Source organism: Schistocerca serialis, chromosome 5 (assembly GCF_023864345.2).
Source record: "Schistocerca serialis cubense isolate TAMUIC-IGC-003099 chromosome 5, iqSchSeri2.2, whole genome shotgun sequence".
Classification (NCBI taxonomy): Eukaryota; Metazoa; Arthropoda; class Insecta; order Orthoptera; family Acrididae; genus Schistocerca; species Schistocerca serialis.
The window spans coordinates 673,052,559-673,074,522 of NC_064642.1; the positions used below are offsets into that span (position 1 = coordinate 673,052,559).

General features: G+C 42.2%; 2 protein-coding genes across 3 annotated transcripts in view; one reads left to right on the forward strand and one right to left on the reverse strand.

The window, feature by feature from the left end:
* The window catches only part of LOC126480987 (phospholipase DDHD2), a 194,677-nt gene that overhangs the window by 26,090 nt on the left and 146,623 nt on the right, over positions 1 to 21,964 (forward strand). The gene's annotated exons all lie outside the window — the stretch shown is intronic.
* The window catches only part of LOC126480988 (uncharacterized), a 45,500-nt gene that overhangs the window by 3,557 nt on the left and 19,979 nt on the right, over positions 1 to 21,964 (reverse strand). Inside the window, exons 1-4 of one of the 2 annotated variants that reach the window (XR_007587495.1) lie at positions 11,404 to 11,516; positions 11,086 to 11,287; positions 8,046 to 8,205; positions 1,525 to 1,651 (exon numbers count right to left, since the gene is read on the reverse strand). Coding sequence is in view for 1 of the 2 variants with exons in the window: in XM_050104427.1 (XP_049960384.1) it covers positions 1,525 to 1,651; positions 8,046 to 8,205; positions 11,086 to 11,285 (487 nt within the window). In the remaining variant the exon portion in view is untranslated. Of the gene's footprint in view, positions 1 to 1,524; positions 1,652 to 8,045; positions 8,206 to 11,085; positions 11,288 to 11,403; positions 11,517 to 21,964 lie in introns of those variants that run through there. The other variant, XM_050104427.1, reaches the window with a different exon arrangement.

The window sequence follows — 21,964 nt, forward strand, 5'->3', positions numbered from 1 at the left end:
CTGTAGTGGATGCTGAGATGTACGTAACTGGGAAGTGATAAAACCATGAAAGGAGGGAAAGCACATGGACTACATGAAATAAGTGTGAAGATGATGAGAGTAGTTGGCATTGTTGAAGAGCAGTGGCTCTGTTGGGATATGGGAACAGTATCAAAAGAAAGAAGATACCTGAAGACTGGAAAAAGAGAACCATAGTGAAAATTTCTAAGACGGGTTGTAGTAAACTGTTAAAATTATTGTGGAATTTTTTTTCTGTCATGCTGTCAAGGTACTTGAGAAGATCCAGGAAAAGAAAATATAGAAATAGTGTTGCAGGGGGGGGGGGGGGGGAGATCACTGAGAGAGGAACAATGTTGTTTTCTGTCCAGGAAAGTTGACATTTTTAGGGTAAGGCTGCTCTAAGAGAGAAACTACGAATATTGTAAGAATATAGTAATGGTATTACTGGATGCTGAGAAGGCGTGTGATAGTGTAAATAGAAGCAAGGACTTGGAGACCCTTCAGAAAAGAGAAATTTTGAGGTTGATGATGAGAAGAATAAAGGAAATTTATCAAGTAAGTGTGAATTGTGTAAAAGTAGGAGAAGATAAGACAATGGTTTGAACATAAAGATGGACTAAAGCAAGGACATGCAGAATCCCCTATACTTTTCATCACTATTATGGATGAGGTAATGACAGGAGTGGAATCATGAATAGGAGATGAAAATATGATGTTTGCAGATGATTTAGTGGTCTGAGAAAATGGAAGAGGAGGGTGGAAGAAAGACTAAATCAGTACATAGGAGAAAAATGTGGGACAGTGTGAATTGAAAATTTAATCCAAAGAAATGTGAAGTGATGGCAACAATGAGGAATAAGAGGAGAGTAGCAGTGGAGATAAGTATTGGAGCAAAAGTACTGAAGAAAGCAGAAAGCTTCAAGTAAGTGTGGAGCATAATAAAAAGACAACGGGAGGAATAGTAGCAAGGTTAATGTAAGGGAAAGGCAAGCCAAGGTTACTTGCATCAGAAATGTGGGTAATAAAGAAGAGACAGGCGAGCAGGATACATGTTTGTGAGATGAAATTTCAAATGTAGGACTTAAGGGCTTAGAATACTGGATACAGTAGGAAATGAGACAGTGGGAGAAATAGTGAAAGAGAAGCCCCTGCAAGAGGTCGTAGAAAAGACAAGCTTAAGACAGTATGAGAATGTTAAAAGAATAGGAGTTGGCAGGATACTGAGATGTGCCCACGAAATGATGATAGGAGGCAAGAGACCTAGGGGAAGACCAAGAGACACCAAGAGACAGATGGATTGTTGGAGTGAAGGAATGTTTGATGAAGAGAGGGGAGAAGATTGGGATGGATTGGAGAGATAAACATGGTGGGAGGACAGGGAAAGAATTGCGAAGCTTATGTTCTAAATAGTCTCAGCCAAGGGCTGGAAACTGTAGAAGATGATGGTAAATTTAAATGTCCCATTGCATAAACAGGACGTTTTATTTAGTGAAAGAAATAATAAATTACATTGTTCATCCTTACCAGAACTGTCATCCTTCACTGTAGCTTCAAAAGTCCAATTTCTGTAAGAGCATGTAGTAGGTTCTAGTGCTCCATCACAGTTTTTGGTGATTCTGTGACTTACAGATGGCTGAGTTGTGTCTACAACCTGCAAACCATAAACTTTGATACAACTTTTATATTATATAGTATATATAAGAACCGTGCTGTTGGTGGGGAGGCTTGCATCCCTCAGCGATACAGATAGCTAATACAGTAGGTGCAACCACGACGGAGGGGTATCTGTTGAGAGGCCTGACAAGTGTGTGGTTCCTGAAGAGGAGCTGCAGCATTTCAGTAGTTTCAGGGGCAACAGTCTGGATGATTGACTGAGTTAGCCTTGTAACATCAATCAAAACTACTTTGGTGTGCTGATACTCTGAATGGCTGAAAGTGAGGGGAAACTACAGCTGTAATTTTTCCCGAGGGCATGCAGCTCTACTGTATGGTTAAGTGATGATGACATCCTCCTGGGTAAAATATTCCATGGGTAAAATAGTCCCCCATATGGATCTGTGGGCAAGGACTACTCAGGAGGACTTTGTTATCAGGAGAAATGAAATTGGCATTCTACAGATTGGAGTGTGGAATGTGAGATCCCTTAATCGGGCGGGTAGGTTAGAAAATTTAAAAATGGAAGTGGATAGGTTAAAGTTAGATATGGTGGGAATTAGTAAAGTTCAGTGGCAGGAGGAACAGCACTTCTGGTCAGGTGAATACAGGATTATAAATACAAAATCAACTAGGGGTAATTCAGGAGAAGGTTTAATAATGAGCAAAAAAATGGGAACACAGTTAAGCTACTACAAACAGCATAGTGGACGCATTATTGTAGCAAAGACAGGCATGAAGCCCACACCCACCACAATAGCACAAGTTTATGTATCAACTAGCTCTGCAGGGGAGGAGGATATTGAGAAAATGTATGATGAGATAAAAGAAATTATTCAGATAGTTAAGGGAGCTGAAAATTTGATGGTCATGGAGGACTGGAATTCAATAGTAGGAAAAGGAAAAGAAGGAAAAGTAATAGGTGATATGGACAGGGGGAAAGGAATGAAAGAAGGGCAGATGTGGGCTCTGACCACAATTTATTGGTTATGAACTGTAGATTTAAACTGAAGAAACTGCAAAAATGCAGGAATTTAAGGAGATGGGAACTGGATAAACTTAAAGAACCAGAGGTTGTAGAAGGTTTCAGAGGAAGCATTAGAGAATGATTGACAAGAATGGGGGAAAGGAATAGAGTAGAAGAAGAATGGGCAGCTTTGAGACATGAAATAGTGAAGGCAGCTGAGGATAAAGTAGGTAAAAAGATGAAGGCTAGTAGAAATCCTTGGTAACACAAGAGATATTAAGTTTAATTGATGAAAGGAGAAAATATAAAAATGCAGTAAATGAAGCAGGCAAAAGGGAATACAAATGTCTAAAAATGCTAGGTGTAATAGAGATACTGCCTACAAAAAATTAAAGAGATCACCTGTATGAATATAAAGAACTCAGATGGAAAACCAGTCCTAAGCAAAGACGGGAAAGCAGAAAGATCGAAGGAGCATACAGAGGATTGATACAAGGGAGATGTTAATGAGGGCAATATTATGGAAATGGAAGAGGGCATAGATGAAGATGAGATGGGAGATATGATACTGCATGAAGAATTTGACAAAGCACTGAAAGACTTAAGTTGAAACAAGGCCCCAGGAGTACACAACGTTCCATTAGAGCTACTAATAGCCTTTGGGAGAGCCAGCCATGACAAAACTCTTCCATCTGTTGAGCAAGATGTATGAAACACATGAAATACCCCCATATTTCAAGAAGACTGGAATAGTCCCAGTTCCAAAGAAAGCAGGTGCTGGCAGGTGTGAATATTACCGAGCTATGAGTTTAATAAGTCACAGCTCGAAAATACTAACATCAATCCTTTACAGAAGAATGGAAAAACTGGTAAAAGCCGACCTCAGGGACGATCAGTATGGATTCCGGAGAAATGTATGAACATGCAAGGTGATACAGACCTTATGACTTCACACAGAAGATAGGTTATGGAAAGACAAACCTATGTTTCCAGCATTTGTAGACTTAGAAAAAGCTTTTGATAATGTTAACTGGTATATTTTCTTTCAAGTTCTAAATGTGGCAAGGATAAAATATAGTGAGTGAATGGTTATTTACAATTTGTACAGAAACTAGATGGCAGTTATAAGAGTCGAGGGGCACAAAAGGGAAGCAGTGGTTGAGAAGAGAGTGAGACAGCATTGTAGCCTGTCCCTGATGTTATTCAATCTGTATATTGACCAATCAATTAAGGAAACAAAAGAAAAATTTGGAGTAGGAGTTAAAGTACAGGGAGAAGAAAAAAAAACATTGAGGTTTGCCTATGACATTGTAATTCTGTCAGAGACAGCAGAGGACTTAGAAGAGCAGTTGAACGGAATGGACAGTATCTTGAAAGGGGGATATAAACTAAACATCAGCAAAGGCAAAACAAGGCTAATGGAATGTAGTCACATTAAATCAGGCGATGCTGAGGGAATTAGATTAGGAAGTGAGACACTTAAAGTAGTAAATGAGTTGTGCTATTTGGGAAGCAAAGTAACTGATGATGGTCAAAGTAGGGAGGATATAAAATGTAGCCTGGCAATGGCAAGAAAAGCTTTTCAGAAGAAGAGAAATTTGTTAACATCGAGTGTAGAGTTAAGTGTCAGGAAGTCCTTTCTGAAAGTTTTTGTATGGAGTGTAGCCATGTATAGCAGTGAAACATGGACGATAAACAATTTAGACAAGAAGAAACGTTGTACAACAAAAAATGCTGAAGATTAGATGGGTAGATCATGTAATGAATGAGGAAATGGTGAATAGAATTGAGGAGAAGGGAAATTTGTGGTACAACTTGACAAAAGGAAGGGATTGGTTGATAGGTCACCTTTTCATGCATTAAGGGGTCCCCAGTTTAAGTACTGGAGGCAAGGGGGCAGTAAAAATCATAGAAAAATTTTAGAGGGAAACCGAGAGGTGAACACAATAAGCAGATTCAGGGAGATGAAGGTTGCAGTAGTTACTTGGAGATAAAGGGACTTGCACAGGATAGAGTAGCATGGAGAGCTGCATCAAACCAGTCTTTGGACTGAACACCACAACAACGAGAGTGTACTGTAGGGTTGTGCACAACAGTCATTACACTGTCATATCAGTGAAAGACAGTAAAGTCATATTTCCTAAATGAAAAATGCAATTGCATAGATTGAAAAATGCTCAAAATGTTTAATGGCCCTGTAAATGAAAATATTCATAATCCCAAATATACATAGTACAAGTGTGGTAGGATTTTGAAACTAGTTGCAACTGTAGTTACTCACTCACTGATGCCCCCATTCACTCTTCATTGGATTAGAAATGCTTCCCTTCTAATGCATCTTTCAACAGTCCAAAGATGTAAATGACATTGGAGACAGTTAAGGTGTCATGCAGTATCTTTGATGGTACAGCAGTAACTGAATCAACAGTAAGACTGTGGACATTGTTGGCTAATAGAAATACTTGTGAATTAAGAAATTAGCATCATTGGCTACAATAATGCATTCACTATGTTGTTCATAGTAGCTTAACCACTTTCTATGTTTTTACACGTTATTAAACCTACTTCTGCATTACCCCTATTTGATTTTGTATTTATAATCATTTATGTAACTGACCAGAAGTCCTATTCCTCCTGCTACCGAACTTCACTAATTCCCACTATATCTAACTTTAACCTATTCTTTTTTAATTTTTAATTTTTCTAACCTACCTGCCTGATTAAGGGATCTGACATTCCACATGTGGATCAGTAGTATATTAGTTTTGTGTCTCCTGATAACGACGTCCTCCTGAGTAGTCCGTGCATGGAGATCCAAATGGAGGACTGTTTTACCTCTGGAATATTTTACCTAAGAGGATGCCATCATCATTTAACCATACAGTAGAGCTTCATACCCTCGGGGGAAAAAACGGTGGCTGTAATTTTCCATTTGCTTTCAGGCATTTGCAGTACCAGCACAGTAAGGCAGTTTTGGCTGATGTTTCAAGGCCAGATCAGTCAATCATCCAGTCTATTGCTGTAATTGCTGAAAAGGCTGCTGCCCCTCTTCGGAAACCACACTTTTGTCTGCATCCCAGTTGGCACCCCTCTGTTGTGGTTGCCCCTACTGTATGGCTATCTGTATCGCTGAAGCACATCAAGCCTACCCACTAAAGGAAAGGATCATGGTTCATGGGAAAAGGGGGTGGGGGAATTGTAAGACTAATAGTTCCTGAAAAGTTACAGTTCTCAAAAGTAACTTGTAACTGAGGAGAAAACAGGACACTTTAAATTCTCTAATTCAGATTGTTTCTACGTAAGTTATTTATCTCGCAAAAAGCATATGTGAAAGAAAGAGAAGTGGGATATTTTATTGCATTTATGGTTCAACAGAAATATTTAATGGCAAGTTTACAGTGCAGAACTGATACAAAAATCAAGTTTATGCGAGCTTCTTTCAATGTGCCTACAACCAAAGGATCAAGAGTATGCTATGAAGTTATGTAATTTAGACGTATTAGTCTATAGCATAAATATCATGTAGATCCATGACACCATCACAGATAGTACAAAACTAATGCATACCAATATGTAGCAGTTTGTGCAGGCTAACATATTCAATGAAATGCATACTTACACATTAATGAAATAAGAGATTGTGAAAAGAGTATGTATGAGAGCATAAATCACTACTTGTCAAATAGGGGAGGCAGTAAGGAGTGAACAGATATGAAAAAACTGGATAAGGACAAGTAGGACTTGCACTCAGAGGGTTCCGTACAAACTTAATTATGTATGTAGTTAATAATAATAATAATTTAGTGTGGCTCAGATTGCCTGGTTCATGTCTTTCCGATGGACACAACTTTGGTGACCTGTGTTTTCCCAACTAATGCCAGTAATCCAACGGAGGAAATTGGACGCACAGTTTAACATGGAGTCTGAACTGCATGTGGTTTCTAATGACTCTTCATATTGCTGAGAGGCGAAGGCTAGGTTTAAACAAACAGGAAAAAACCCATCAGCCAACGGAAATTTGATCCCATGACCTTGTTGTTTACAAGAACACACTTTATCACTACACCTTCAGGATCGACATGTATATCGATATTTCATCTATAGGTTTTGATGAGTGAGTTTGTGAGGATCAAACTATGTGAAATATACGGCCATGTCTTTTGATTGCATTAACTTAGAAGCTTAAATTATTTACATAGCCAAGAGACCATAGAGCTTAGCATTTGACATAAATTTCAACTTCATATCTCTACCCCATTCCTGAGAAGAAGGGGTCTTGACAGCCAGACAGGTAGACAAACAGGCAGATTGACAGACTGACTGACTGACCGACCAGCTGACTGTTTCTCTGTCTGTCTGTCTGTCAGTCAGTCAGTCAGTCAGAGGATGGACAGACAACAAATTAAAAAAAAAATTATATACTCACAAGTTAACCATTTTCAATTTTTTTCCTTTACTTGTACTGTGAAACGTTGCTTCTTGCCAAATTTTATGATTCTAGGTAAATGAGGAGTATCCTATAGGTTTGATGGGTGAGTTTGCAAGTATCAAAATATCTGAGAAATATGACCATTTCTTTTGATTTTGTTGACTTACAAGCTTAAACTGTTCACACTGCCAAGCGACCTTACGCCTTAGTGTGTCACATTACTTTCAACTTGATATCTCTATCCATTTATGAGAAAAAGGGGTCATTACAGTTAGACAGACAACAAAGTGACCATATAAGGGTTCCATTTTCACAGATTAAGGTACAGAACACTAAAAAAGGGGAAAAGTGTTTTTGGACAAGTGCTTCCTCAGAGCTATAAATGTTGAAGGGGAATGCAAGCATGTGCTCTCTCTCTCTCTCTCTCTCTCTCTCTCTCTCTCTCTCTCTCTCTCTCTCACACACACACACACACACACACACACACACACACACGAAAGAGCGAGAGAGAGAGAGAGAGAGAGAGAGAGAGAGAGAGAGAGTGTGAGAGTGGGGGGGGGGGGGGGGCAGGAGGGTAGCAGAATAGTGAAAACATGTAGGGGAAGGTTTCAAGAAAGACTTGGGATGAAATAGAGGGAAAAAAATAATTGGGGGAGGGGGTGGTAAGAGTATGATGAGACCATAGGGGAATCAGGGGTTGCTGACAGGAACTGAGGTCTAAGCATACATTGCAGGATGCATTCCTACTTGTGCAGCTGAGAACTCTTGTGGTGATGAGGGGAATCCAACTGACTTTTGCTCTGAAAGAGCTGTTGAAGTCAATCTTGTTGCGTTGTGCAGCATGCTAAGTAGTATGGTAGTCTGGTTGGCCTCTGGCTACAGTTAACTGGTCACCTTTCATGCGGGCGACTAGAAGTCGTACTCCTTTAGAATGCTGTGGCAGTGGTTCAAACGCATTTCATGTATAATATAGCTATACATGGTCATATGTATTACCTCTTCCGTGACGTAAAAATAGACGGTTGCATTTATTGCTTTGAAGTTTTGTGTTTCTGCTGAGCTGATGGTTATTAAGTCTAGTGTTCTCAGAGGCGTGTCTCCTGGTATAGTAACAGTAATTGATAACGTTTCAACGTCTTGTTGGCCAACATAAACTCTGGAAACAGAAAAGTTGATTGTCAGATTTCTCACATAATAAAGTTTGTCTTTATGTTAGTAACGTGTTAATGTGATACTTGACATTATGATAGAAAAACAGGTTATGGTCATACCCTTCAATTATAGAGAGCTATAATGATGATTCTTTCGTTTTCAAAGTTCTATGTTTTCCAAAGCATTACATGTAAAAATATGACTGATGCAAGAATAGAACCGTAACTCACGGACTTGAAATTGTGCCCTTCAATTGGCGTTATGAGAGCAGTACTTGGATGAAATGGCGACAAAGGGAGAAAGGAGATTTTGTGTGTTGGAATACGCGAGATGTTTATCTGTTAAAACAATGCAGCATGCATTCAGAAGGAATTATGGAAAAGAACCCCCACGTAAACAGAAAAAATACATGTTGGTATCGACAGTTTAGGAATACTGGTTGCCTTTGTAAATGGAAAAGTACGGGGCGACCATGTGTGTCATGCTATCGTGGAGAAGGTGAGGGAAAGTATCGTAATCAGACTAAAATAATGAACGGTCCGCGCAACCCGGGTTCCCGGATTCGATTCCCGGCGGGGTCAGGGATTTTCTCTGCCTCGTGATGACTGGGTGTTGTGTGATGTCCTTAGGTTAGTTAGGTTTAAGTAGTTCTAAGTTCTAGGAGACTGATGACCATAGCTGTTAAGTCCCGTAGTGCTCAGAGCCATTTGAACCATTTTTGGTCCGCGCAAGCCACGAACTTGAAATTCCGTAGCAAACTGTGTGGAAAATTTTGCGACGGCAGTTACATTTTAGGTCGTATCATCTGCAGCTCGTGCCATAAATAAAACTGGAAAAATAAGGCGTGCGCTTTCAGTTTTGCGTCGCAATGCAGGACTCACTTCAGGATGAACATTTCGCCCCTAAGCTGATGTTCAGTGAAAAAGCAACCTTCTATTTGCCTGGAAGGGTTAACCGCCGCAATGTGAGAGGTGGGGCTCAGAAAATCCTCATGAACTTGTGGCCCATGGATGAGATTCGCCGATGGTTATTATTTTTTGAGCAATGTCACAGACGAAGCTGTACGGACCGTACTACTTCTGCGAGAAGACTGTGACGGGTATCTCTTACTGTGGTAAGTTGCAGCTTTGTTTCCACAACTGACTGCTGATACCGAGAATTTCATCTTCCAACAAGACGGGGCACCCACTCATTGGAACATCGATGTTTGTCGCTATCTAAATGACGAATTTCTGCATTGCTCGATTGAGCGTAGTGGTGAAGACGACGTGGCTCAGTTCCTTTGCCTCTCCCCTCCCCAAAAGGTCGCCTTACCTAACGCCTTTTGTCTCCTTTGGTGGTACAATAAGAACCGTGTTTACGCACGCCCACTGCCAAGGACACAGGAACAGTTCAGAGAACGCGTCAGTGCTGCTGTGATGACCATTGACAGGATGTTGCTACGTAAGGTATGGAATGAACTTGACTACCGGTTGAACGTGTGTATTACGACCAGAGGGGCACTTATAAAAAATTGAAGAGTGCAAAATGCAAACTTGGTGAGTTTATGATTCTATTAATGCATCAGTCATGCTTCTACATGTAATATTTTGGAAAATATTGAGCTTAGAAAGTGAGTGAATCATTTATTGAACCCTTTATATAGTACAAAAATTGCTACATTGAGGTGACAAAAGTCATGGGATAGCCATATGCACACATACAGATTGCGGTAGTATCGCGTACATGAAGTATAAGAGGGAGTGCATTGACGGAGTTATAATTTGTACTCAGGTGATTCATGTGAAAAGAATTCCGGCGTGGTTATGGCCGCACGACGGGAATTAACAGACTTTGAATGCGGAATGATAGTTGGAGCTAGACTCATCGGGCATTCCGTTTCGGGAAACATTAGGGAATTTAATATTCCGAGATCCACATTGTCACGAGTGTGCCGAGAATACCAAATTTCAGGTATCATCTCTCATCAGGGACAACGTAGTGAGAGGACGGCCTTCAATTAACGACCGAGAGCAGCAGCGTTTGCGTAGTTTTGTCAGTGCTAACAGACAAGCAACACTACGCGAAATAACCGTAGAAATCAATGTTGGACGTAAGGCGAACGTATCCGTTAGAACATTGCGGCAAATTTTGGCGTTAGTGGGCTATGGCTGCAGACGACCGACGCAAGTGCTTTTGTCAACATTACTACTCGTCCGCAGCGCCTCACCTGGGCTCGTCAGCATATAGGTTGGAGCCTAGACGACTGGAAAACCGTGGTATGGTTAGATGAATCCCGATTTCAGTTGGTAAGAACTGATGGAAGGGTTAGTGTGTGGCGCAAACCCCACGAAGCAATGGACCCAAGTTGTGAACAAGGCACTGCGCAAGCTGATGGTGGCTCAGTAATTGTGTGGACTGTGTTTACATGGAGTGGACTGGGTCCTCTGTGCAATTGAGCCGATCATTGATTGGAAATGGTCATATTTGGTCATTTGGAGACCACTTGCAGCCATTCATGTTTCCAAACAACGATATACTTTTTGTGCGCGACAATGCGCCATGTCACTGGGCCATAATTGTTCGCTATTGATTTGAAGAACAAGCTGGACGATTCGAGCGAATGTTTGGTCACCCAAATCGCCCACATGAATGCCATCGAACATTTATGGGACATCATCGAGAGGTCAGTTCGTGCACAGAATCGTGCACCGGCAACAGTCTCTCAATTACGGACTACTGTTGAGGCAGCACGGCTCAGTATTTCTGCAGGGGACTTCCAACGACTTGTTGAGTCCATGCTAAGTGGAGTTGCTGCACTGCATCGGGCAAAAGGAGGCATCCCATGACTTTTGTCACCTCAAGAGCTAAAATTGATACTGCAGGATAGGTTTTTCTTGCTTACCGTCTCACACCGGCTGTAATGAAGTTGTGCGTATCGGCGATTGTGAGGTAGAGCGCGACGGCGACGCTCCTCTGGTTGATGAAGCGCAGCCGGACCTGGGCCGTCTCTCCGGGCAGAGCTCTCAGTGAGGACGTGTCGTCCAGTTCGACAGTGACAAGCTCCTCCTGCCACTGCTGGCGTTGCTCTCTCTTCGGTCGTGACTCTGTGACAAGAACGGAAACTGTTAAGATTCACCAAGCGAAGTGTCGGGCGGTTCTTGGCATGTTGCTGTTACCGAAGTCACAATACCAGGCTCCAACCGGCAAAGGAGCTACGCACCTTTCCTTAACACATTGCGGACGGATCCCGAGTTTACTGTTGTTTCGTGCGCCACTACGGACGGACCTCAAAATAGCTCGTGTCTTCCACACGCCGTCTGTAGATGCCATCTGGTGTGATTTACGAGGCGTGTCTGAAAAGTGAGTAGCGTTTCGTTCTACCGCCACCGCTGCGCTAGAGTCGCAGCTCCGCACGCTCGCAGTCGTCTCTCTGGTTCGTCGTCTTTGCACTGACGCCATTACAGCCCGATTGTGTTGTGATTATATTTGTTAGTGATGGTTCAAAAAGTTTAAGACAGTCTCTGAGCCCACCGGCTGTGAAGTGCATTGTGTAGTAATTTTTTGAACGCAAATAATTTTAAGCCAGCTAAAATTGATCGTCAACTTGTACAGATTTATAGTGAAAAGATACTGACTGATGGAATGGTGAGAAAGTGGATGAGACAGTTCAATGATGGACGGACCAGTGTTCCTGGAGAAGTACGGAGTGGGCGGCCTTCTCTTGTCAATGATTTTGTGGTTCAGAAAGTAAATGAGAAAATTCGTGAAGTCAGACGGTTCACAATAAGAATGCTATGTGATGAGTTTTCCAAAATTTCAAAAACTGTTTTGCCTGAGATTGTCACAAGTCGCTCAAATTTTCGCAAATTGTGTTCTCTACATCCACAGCTACATCTACATCTACATCCGTACTCCGCAAGCCACCTGATGGTGTGTGGCGGAGGGTACTTTGAGTACCTCTGTCAGTTCTCCCTTCTATTCCAGTCCCGTTGGGTTCCCAAATCGCTTACGGGTGTCCACAAAACGAAGCGACTGTGGAGTACTTTGACATTGCTTTCCCGACCCCGATACAGTGGTGAGGGAGATGAATTCTTAAACAGAATTGTGACCGGTGATGAAACTTGGGTTCGTCATGTCACTCCAGAGTCAAAACAACAGTCGACGGAGTGGAGGCACTCACGGCCCCTCACCCACCCCCCAAAAAATAAAAATCGAAACATCGCTATCAGCATAAAAAAAACCGTATGCACTGTGTTGTGGGCCAGACAGGACATTCTGCTTGTTGAGTTGCTTCGCAGAGACGAAATCTTCAGTGCCGTTCGTTATAATGAAATAGTGAGAAAACTTTGGCGCGCAGTTCGAAACAGAAGGCTTGGAATGTTTAGTCAAGACATTGTGTTGCTTCATGACAACCACGTCTCCATTCTGCTGGTTTCAGTTTAAACCTTATTCAACAATTCGGCCGGGAGCAGTTCGATCATCCGTCCCGTACAGCGCCGATCTCGCACGCTGAACTTGAAGCGTGATTTTTCAGGAAGGCGCTTTGACTGCGAAGATGACGCAAAAAACAGCGGTTAGCAGAGACTGTCTTCACTGATGGCCTTTTCTGTGAAGAGGGCATAGAAAATTTGGTTTGATGACATACAAAAGGAGTTGTTTTCCCGCTATTACAAATGTCTGAGCAGTGATGTAACTGCGTAGCAAACCAGCTTAAGAAGTGCTCTTTCTTGTAAGAGTAAATTTTGGTGCGAAAAAGATGTTTTTATGAGTTTCCTACCAAAACGTTACTTATTCCTGGACATGCTTGATATTTTAACTGCTTCGGTGTTTACGCCATCGGTCAATGTATCAAATTTGATTCTCTTCATGTGCATTTCGCATATTTAGAATTTTGATTGTATTTTGATATTTAAAACTTAATGTTTTCATCTTGAAGTTCTTCCTTCTTTTAGAGACTATCCTGTTCAGAAAAATGAAGAATCTGAAATAGTTTCGTAGGTTCTTGCTGATTATTCAGATTTTGCTTGTGAGAATGAACATCCGGCTGACTGTGCGAATGAATGTCTTTATGCTTCTGAGGACTATTCAAGTGTCAGTAACATCATTAGATCTGTAAATAAGCGCAAGATGACAGTGTTTCCCAAGTGATTCCGCCAGTAAAGATGAAGGTTATTCTGCTTCTGTGAATGAATTGTTTTGTCATGGTGTTAGTATTTCATTAGTGGAGATGTGAGCTGTATCCCCTGACTTGGCAACAGTTAAATTTGTCATGTTAAAAAAATATATATATTTGTAGCTCAGGCATAACTTCTTTACACAAGTTTGTTCTTGTAGTGCTTGGGCATATCAGGGCCTGTTCCAGAAAATTTTTCTACAGTGAAATGCCCGTATGGCATTATTGGCCGGGAAACCCCCGTCTGGGTGGCTAGCCCGCCGATGGAGATGGGATGGAATGAAGAGGACAACACAATCACCCAGTCCCCGAGTAGACGAATCTCCGATTCGGCCGGGAATCGAGAAGCAGCAGCGCTAAGCGCTAGGCGACGAACTGCATTGTGCCACCCAAGTCACGTATCATTTGGCCCCTCCTCCTCACAATCGTCCTACCTTGTGCTCTTGGTAAGACCTTTAAAAGTAAACAAAATCTTAGAAATGTTGTTGTCAGGGACCGTACCACAAACGGGAAAATGTAACCCTTGTAGGATCACTGTGTTGTTGGAGAACTACACATTATAAAACTTTGTGCAAGACGGATGCCACGTCTGCTCACAATGCATCAAATCCAATTCGCAAGACGATTTCTGATGTGGCGCGTTTTCATAGAAACGGAAGTGATTTTCTGCATCGCTATGTGAGCGTGGATGAAACTTGGATTCGAAATCTTGTATGTTTGATGCTGTGCAGCGCGTAAGAATTCTTTAAAAGACACTGTGCTCTTTCGCTATGAGCTGTATGTAAAAATTAGTAATTGCCAGACCGCTGTTTGAACATACAGCACATCAGTGGCATATGCAGGCTGTTTCAAAATGAATATTATTTTAAGGTTTTTTAGTATTTATTACATTCAACTTACAATTGTAAATAATACATCAAATGAAAGAGAAATTCAAACAGTTTTCCTTGCAAGCATTAATGTGAGCAGCAGTCGTCAAACGGTACACATCGAGTCGATAGGCGAATTCTTCCCAACCCTTGATCATTGGGTGTGGAGTAATTGTTGCAACAACAGCTTCAGTCTTGTTTCTTAAGTCTGGTATATCGGGTGGTAGAGGAGGCACACACACATGATCCTTTGTGAAGACCCCAAAGCTAAAAACCGCATGGCGTCAGATCCCCTAAATTGGACGTGTTTAGCGCCATATCCCGGCGGAAAGCTTTCTTTTTCGATGAAGCAACTGTAACTGGTGTTTCTTATCTCGATGCGCTAGAGCTATGGCTCTTTCTTCAGTTGGAAGAAGTTGAACCAGAGACCTTTATTTGGCATAAGATGGTGCGCTGTCTCACTGGTATAACTCAGTGCGTAATTGGTTACACGACGTTATACTCGACTGTTGAATTGTCCGCAATTGACCTCCACGTTCACTCGATCTGTTGCCATGCGATTTTTACCTTTGGAGCGTTCATAAAGGATAACGTGTGTTTGCCTCCGCTGCCAGCTGATCTACCCAATTTAAGAAACCAGATTAAGGCAGTTGTTGCAACAAATACTCCAGACACACTGATCAAAGTTGGTAAGAACTCGCTTATCGACTCCATGTGCACCGTGTGATGAATGGTGCTCACATTGAATACTTGCAATAAAAATTATTTGAGTGGCTCTTTCATTTGATGTATTGTTTGTGGTTGTAAGTTAAATGTAGTAAATGCTAAAAATCCCCAAAACACCGACATTCATTCTGAAAACCCAGTATTGTATACGTCTGTATCAAATGACGTATGTATCAATTATCAGTTCCATGGCCGCACGGGGTAGCCTCGCGGTCTAGGGCGCCTTGTCAGGATCCGTGCGGCTCCTCCCGTCGGAGGTTCGAGTCCTCCCTCGGGCATGGGTGAGTGTGTTGTCCTTAGCGTAAGTTAGTTTAAGTTAGATTAAGTAGTGTTAAGGCTTAGGGACCGATGACCTCTGCAGTTTGGTTCCATAAGACCGTACCACAAGTTTCCAATTTCCAGTTCTGTGTTTTCACTCCGTGACAGTATTGTCCTGCACGACCACAAAGTGTGGCCGTTTAGTGTTTTACAGCTCTAACACGTACACATGACTACCTGTGCAGCACATTGATCCACATAAAGTTTAAATCACAAATATTTCATATTTGATACTAACGTCATTTTATACAAACGTACAGAATATACGCAGTTGACGATGGATGGTCTCTACGAAAAACCGGCCTTGCAGTCATATTTTTACGTGCAGTTCATGGTGTACAGTAACATATCTCTTGGCAAAGTTGGATTCAGCACTATATACCAGTATAAAAACAAGAATCGAAACAGTGGACAGAAGACGATTCTTCAGGCGAAGAGGATGTAATCAGTATGAAGTACGCCATCAGTGTTTTGGGATGCGAAAGATCCATTAGTTTTCTCTTTATATGTTACTGATGTTTCAACTGTTCTGTTCCACTGCATGTTGTCACCTATATGCTGACGAGATGCAAGTCAACAAATCAGTCCACGGATACCCAGCATATAAACGCGCAGTTAATCGACTTATCGCAAGGGGCCCAAAATAGAAGTTTGAAACTTATTACACCTAAAATGCAAGCACTTTTAGTCGATTTCAAATTACTTCTTGTTCAGTTCAGAGAATTAGTTTCTGCTATTATCCTGAACAGCGCAGAACTAACTTTTTCTTTCTCTGCAAGGAATTTGGTGACAATTCTGAGCCATCGCAAGCCAGGACTGAACGCACTATTGCAGTCTGTAAGGAGATGTCAATGATTCTGTGTTGCTTCTTGAGCTCAAAAAGAAACTCGTAGAACCGCTAGTTCTCCTAATTACTGATCATATTTAATATGAAGGCTCACGTTGTCCGTAAATGGCGATGAACGCTTGTGTGCAATGCATTTGTGATCTTAGTTTTTTTTTTCGGTTTGTCACTCCTTCCTACGAACAGTTACTACGGCTACGCGCAGATAAGATGCAAGTTGGAGAGCTTATGGTAGAAACGCAACCGTTTTTATACCTAATATCCCAACAAACTTAAAGGTAGTTTTCGGACATTGTGTTCTTGCTGTAGCAACATATGGCTGTGAACCTAGATTTTAAACGAGTTTTTCAAAAGAAAACTTCTAACAGCTCAGGGAGGTACGGAAAGGTGACTCCTAACTCCCACGAAGAAAGATCGGAAAAGAATCGAAGACATGAAAGCAGAACAATAGTTCAGGATGTCGTAGAAAGGGCAGAGTCTCTAAAATAGAACTTGGCAGAGCGTACCGCACCAAAAATTGACGGTGTATAGACAAAGGGAGTGCTAGTGTGAGTCCTAGAGAAAGGTGAAGACCATAAGGAAGCCACCCGACCGCTGAGACAATAACATAAAAAAGTCGCAGGCTTCAACTGCCAAGAGGACAGCAGAAGACAGAGAGGTGTATTCCTTACCTTAAGATGAGAGAGGCTACAGCTTGTAGAGGCTTAATTAGCTGAACCATAAATAAAATAAAGGTGGAGCTCGATTCCGTTACATATGTCTTCAAACTTGTACGGCGGTTGAGAATAATACACGGAAGAAATTTTTGAAAACCGTATACACGTCAATTAATGGGTGCAAAAGTGTTTTACTACACTCAGCTAGAACTCGCACGTGCTTGGAAAGTGCGAAAAAATCACCGATGGAATGTTATTCTGATCTAGCATTTGGGAGACTCAAAATGACTTGAAGCCTGCTGGATGAGAAAAGATATGTACCAATTCCTATACAGCATGCACAGAATCGGTGAATGTCTTGTTACCAGCTTGTGTGCTTTAAATAATTTAGCAATTATATCAGTATTTTTCTATCTCTTTCCATCGAGTAAATACGAGGGATATTCGGAAACTAAGTTCTGATCGGTCAAGAAATGGAAACTATTGCGAAAATTTAATAAAGCTTGGCGCATGTGTGTTTGACAGTGTCTCTAGAATCCCTGTCAGTTGCATCACTTGGCCCTTTTCGGTTCTGGGCGCATGGTGAGCACATAAAAATGCGTATAGAATAGTGTCTCCGCCAACTATGAGGACCTGGTGAGAGATTTCGCCTGATGTTATGCAACCCACATTACAGAACTGTCATACGGTTCCTCCTCCGTGACAATTCTCGGTCGCAATAAGCAGGGGCAATGAATATGCTCCTGCAGCCTTTTCGATTAGAAGTGTTTCATCACCCGCACTACTGCCGGTAATTGGCTCCCTTTGTGTTTGACCTCTGCTCACATTAACTACTGGCTACGAAGGCAACATTTTCGCACAGACAACGAGCCATAGATGAGCGCAGAGAATTGGCGGGAAGCAGAGGGGGCTGCCTTCTATGGCGAGGGTATGGGAAAGTTGGTATAACGATGCGACAGGTGTCGTAGCTGGAACGGCGACTATGTAGAGAAGTAGCTGGAAGGTGGAGCCATCTGTCCCAAAAAAACGTTTCTGATTTTCAATGTAGTTTCCATTTCGCGACTGATCGGAACTTACTTTCTGGACAAGTCTTGTATAAATATGCCCTCCTCCTCATATCATTTACATAAATGAAAAGTTTCCCGGTAATTCGCAGTATTACCATTCCTTTTCCTCCACTCCACTGAGATCATTTCGTCCACATTCACAGACATTCTAAAAAGCAAGCGGGAACCTGCCAAATCAGTCACGAATCAAAAGCGATACCGAGCTAGTTGGCGCACGTGTAAGAGACTGGATTTGTGATCGGGAAGTTGGCAGTTCAAATCGCAGTGCGGCATGAATTCGTTTATGTGGAATGTGGGGAAGGTTCCTTTAAATGGTCAACATCCGACGTTCCTTGCCCAATTATTCTCCAATCCGTACTTGTGATACGTCACTAATGATCTCATCATCGGCGGGACGTTAAGCTCTAATTTTCCTTCCTTTTTTCAAACACTGTAATCCGTTGTGTTTGTTCTGTGGTTTGACGGGGCGCGCCACGACTTTCTCCCCTTTGGTGACCATTTCAGAGTAGCACTTACTCCCAACGCTCTCAACTATTTGTTGGATGTATTCCAATCTCGGTCCTTCCCTACAATCTTTACCTTCTGAAGCTCCCTCTGAAACCATGGAAGTTATTTGCTGATGTCTTAACAGGTCATGTCATCCTGCCCCAACTTCGTGCCAATGTTTTCCTCATATCTCTGTCCTCGCCGATTCTGCTGAGCACCGCCTCATTTCTTACCTTACAAGTCCATCTAATTTTCAGCGTCCTTCTGGCGCACATCATCTCAGATGCGTCGATTCTCGTCTTCTCCGTTTCCCCCACAGTCCGCGATTCACTTCCATATAGTACTTTGACCCAGACTTATATTCTCACAGTTTTGTCCCTCAAATTGTCCGCCCCTGGTAGCTGAGTGGTCAGCGTGACAGACTGTCAATCCTAAGGGCCCGGGTTCGATTCCCGGCTGGGTCGGAGATTTTCTCCGCTCAGGGACTGGGTGTTGTGTTGTCCTAATCATCATCATTTCATCCCCATCGACGCGCAGGTCGCCGAAGTGGCGTCAACTCGAAAGACCTGCACCAGGCGAACGGTCTACCCGACGGGAGGCCCTAGCCATACGACATTTCATTTCATCCCTCAAATTGAGGCCAGTGTTTTTCGCCAGGGATGCTCTCTTTGCCATTGTTAAGTCTGTTTTTTATGCCTCCCTTGCTTCGTCCGTCATACGCTAGTTTGCTGCGTAGGTAGCAGAATCCCTTAACTTCATCTGTTTCCCCAATCTTCACTTTAAGTTGATCGCTAATCTCATTTCTGCTGAACATTTGAATTCATATGTTGTGCTCATTAGACTTAATTCCATTCAACACGCCCTGTAATTCTTCTTGACTTTGGCATAGCATGATCATCAGCGAATCTTATCAATGGTATCCTTTCACGCTGAATTTTAATCCCACTCCTGAACCTTTCCTTTATTTCCTTCATTGCTTCTTCGATATATAGATTCAACATTAAGGGCGAAATACAGCGTCCGTGCCTTACACCATTTGTAATCCGAGCACTTCAGTCTTGGTCTTCCGTACGTATTGCCCTCTCTTGGTTCTTGTACATGTCTATTTTCCGTCTCTCCCTAAAGCTTACTGCTATTTTTCCCAGAACTTTGAACATCTTGCATCATTTTACATTGTCGAACGCTTTTCCAGACTAATGTCTACGGTAATATTTCCGGATCACGTCACTTCATTTTTTTTTGGTACATTCTCTATCGTTGAAGTGCATTTCTCTTAATGTTTCTCCCGCGTTAATAGTTTCTTAAATAAATACCAGATGGGTAGAGGCAGAGGCTAAGCTGGTCGTGATTGCGTCTGGATAGCTCAGTCGGTAAGAATATTACCTACGAGAGGCAAGCATCGAGTCGCGATCCGGCACGCAGTTTTATCCTGCCGGGAAGTTTAAACTAATAATTACAGGGTGACAGTTGTCGAACAATATGAAATAAAATAGTCATAACTTCTGAACGGTTTGCATTAGGGCGTTCGAACTGTATGGTTGACCGCGGGACAGGATGGGAATTAGTATCCGCATGCATGGTTTAGTTTAGCGACGAAGCCCACTTTCATTTGAATGGGTTCGTCAACAAGCAAAATTGGCTTATTTGAGGGACTGAGTCTCTGCATTTCGCGATCGCGAAATCTCTTAACCCTAACGGGAAAATGTGTGGTGTGCAATGCCCAGTCACGGAATAATTGATGCGATATTCCTTGATAGCACGTTGACTACCGAACGGTCCGTGAAGGTTTTGGAAGATGGTTTCAGCCTCATTATCCAAAGACACCCTGATTTCCACAAGATGTGGTTCATGCAAGATGGAGCTCGACCCCATCGAAGCAGGAGAGTGTTTGATGTCCTGTAGGAACACTTGGGGGATCGCATTCTGGCTCTGACGTACACAGAGGCCACTGGCATGGGCCGCCATATTCTCCGAATCTGAACACGTGCGACTCCTTTTTTGCGGGGCTGTATTAAAGATAATGTGTACAGCAATAACCCCAAAACCATTGGAGATGAATACAGCCTTTCAGAAGGTCTTCACAGAATCGATGTTCCGACACTAAAGCTGGTCAAGTAAAATTGCGCTATTCGTCTGCGCCACACCATCGCCAATAATGGAAGACATATCGAACATGTCATAACCTAAATCCGAATATCTGTAATGACGTTTACTTGTTGAATAAAGTATGTGCACGCCGTAGTTGGTAACTACTTTACGTTTTTTTCATATAGTTCAGTGATTATCACGCTGTACTTTTTTATAATTTAACCAGAAATCACGAAAGCAGCGATTACTTCTCAAAAAAACGTATTAACGTTGCACAAAACCATCACGTAGGTAGCTGCTAACGCAGCAATCCGCTTGCGACATGGGAACGAAGAAGACAACTGAATTTTTAATAATTGGGTGGCATTTGGTGTCGTGACGGTTAGGGAAAGTGGCTGGGATGCCCACCATTGTATGATGGCGTCGATGGAAGATTCAACCAAGGACCGACATAGGTCACAACATTCACAGGTACAGTGTCCGTCAAAAAAGTTCCGAGACTAATTTCATACCTGGCGCCTGCTGCGACTTGATTGAAATACAAAACGCGGGCAATTCTTTTCCGTAAAAAAATGTGTTCAGATTTTTCACCAGTTTGTGGTCACTATGTTCAAGATGCCTTATTTCTTTCTTTCGACCTTGGATTGATCAGCAGAAATGGAACAACATTCATCAACTGGCAATGCCTGGAAGTTGCAATGACCGATTGAAATTGCGTAAGCCAGCGATTTTCGCCAGAGGATTTGTCATCAAGGAAACGTATTTATGTATTCGTTTTTTAATTACTCATTCTGGCACGTGGGTCCATGAAGTTTCTGCGTACTAGTCCAAATACTGTCATAAATTCAGAGCCGTTAGATTCTTTCCGCCTTAACATTAGGCAACGATGATAGCGTCTACGCGTAGATAGCCTATGGCCATGTAACGTCAAAATATCCATTGAAAGTAGCCTAGGCGCGCACATCTACTCATATCTGTCGTATGTCGTTGCGTCTGACCAGAGATAGTGATACTGAAAAGCGCCTAGTAGCTGTCTGGTGTGCGTCATTGCGGAACTTGCTTCATCTGTTAACCAGCCAACACTACGAACATTGACCGCAGAATACGAGCTTTCGTGGCCGGGATTTATATCCTTGGTGACTACTGTTTTGAGCAATAGGCCGTGGCGTGTTTCAGTGCCAACGTTTCTCCGCGTGCACCAGGAAATAGCGAAGTTGGTGAAGGACGTGGATACTTTATTCATTGTTCAGTGTCATTAATATTGACATAGATCAATAGAACCTCTCCATAACATTTAAAAATGAGAGTAATAGCTAATTTGAATAACTAATGCCAGAAACTTTTTTGCAAGACTTCATTCGTTGACTGATTCACATAAGTTTTTACTTTTGAACGTGTACTATGAACCATTTACATAATGGAGATAGGAATGTGGTGTTTGGTTTCTGTGACCGCACGGTGCCAGCTAAGTTTGAGACCTCAGACTTTGTAAGAGATTTTCCAAGAAGTGACTGTTGAAAGAGTCATTCTAGTGTATGCAGAGGGTGCTAAAAT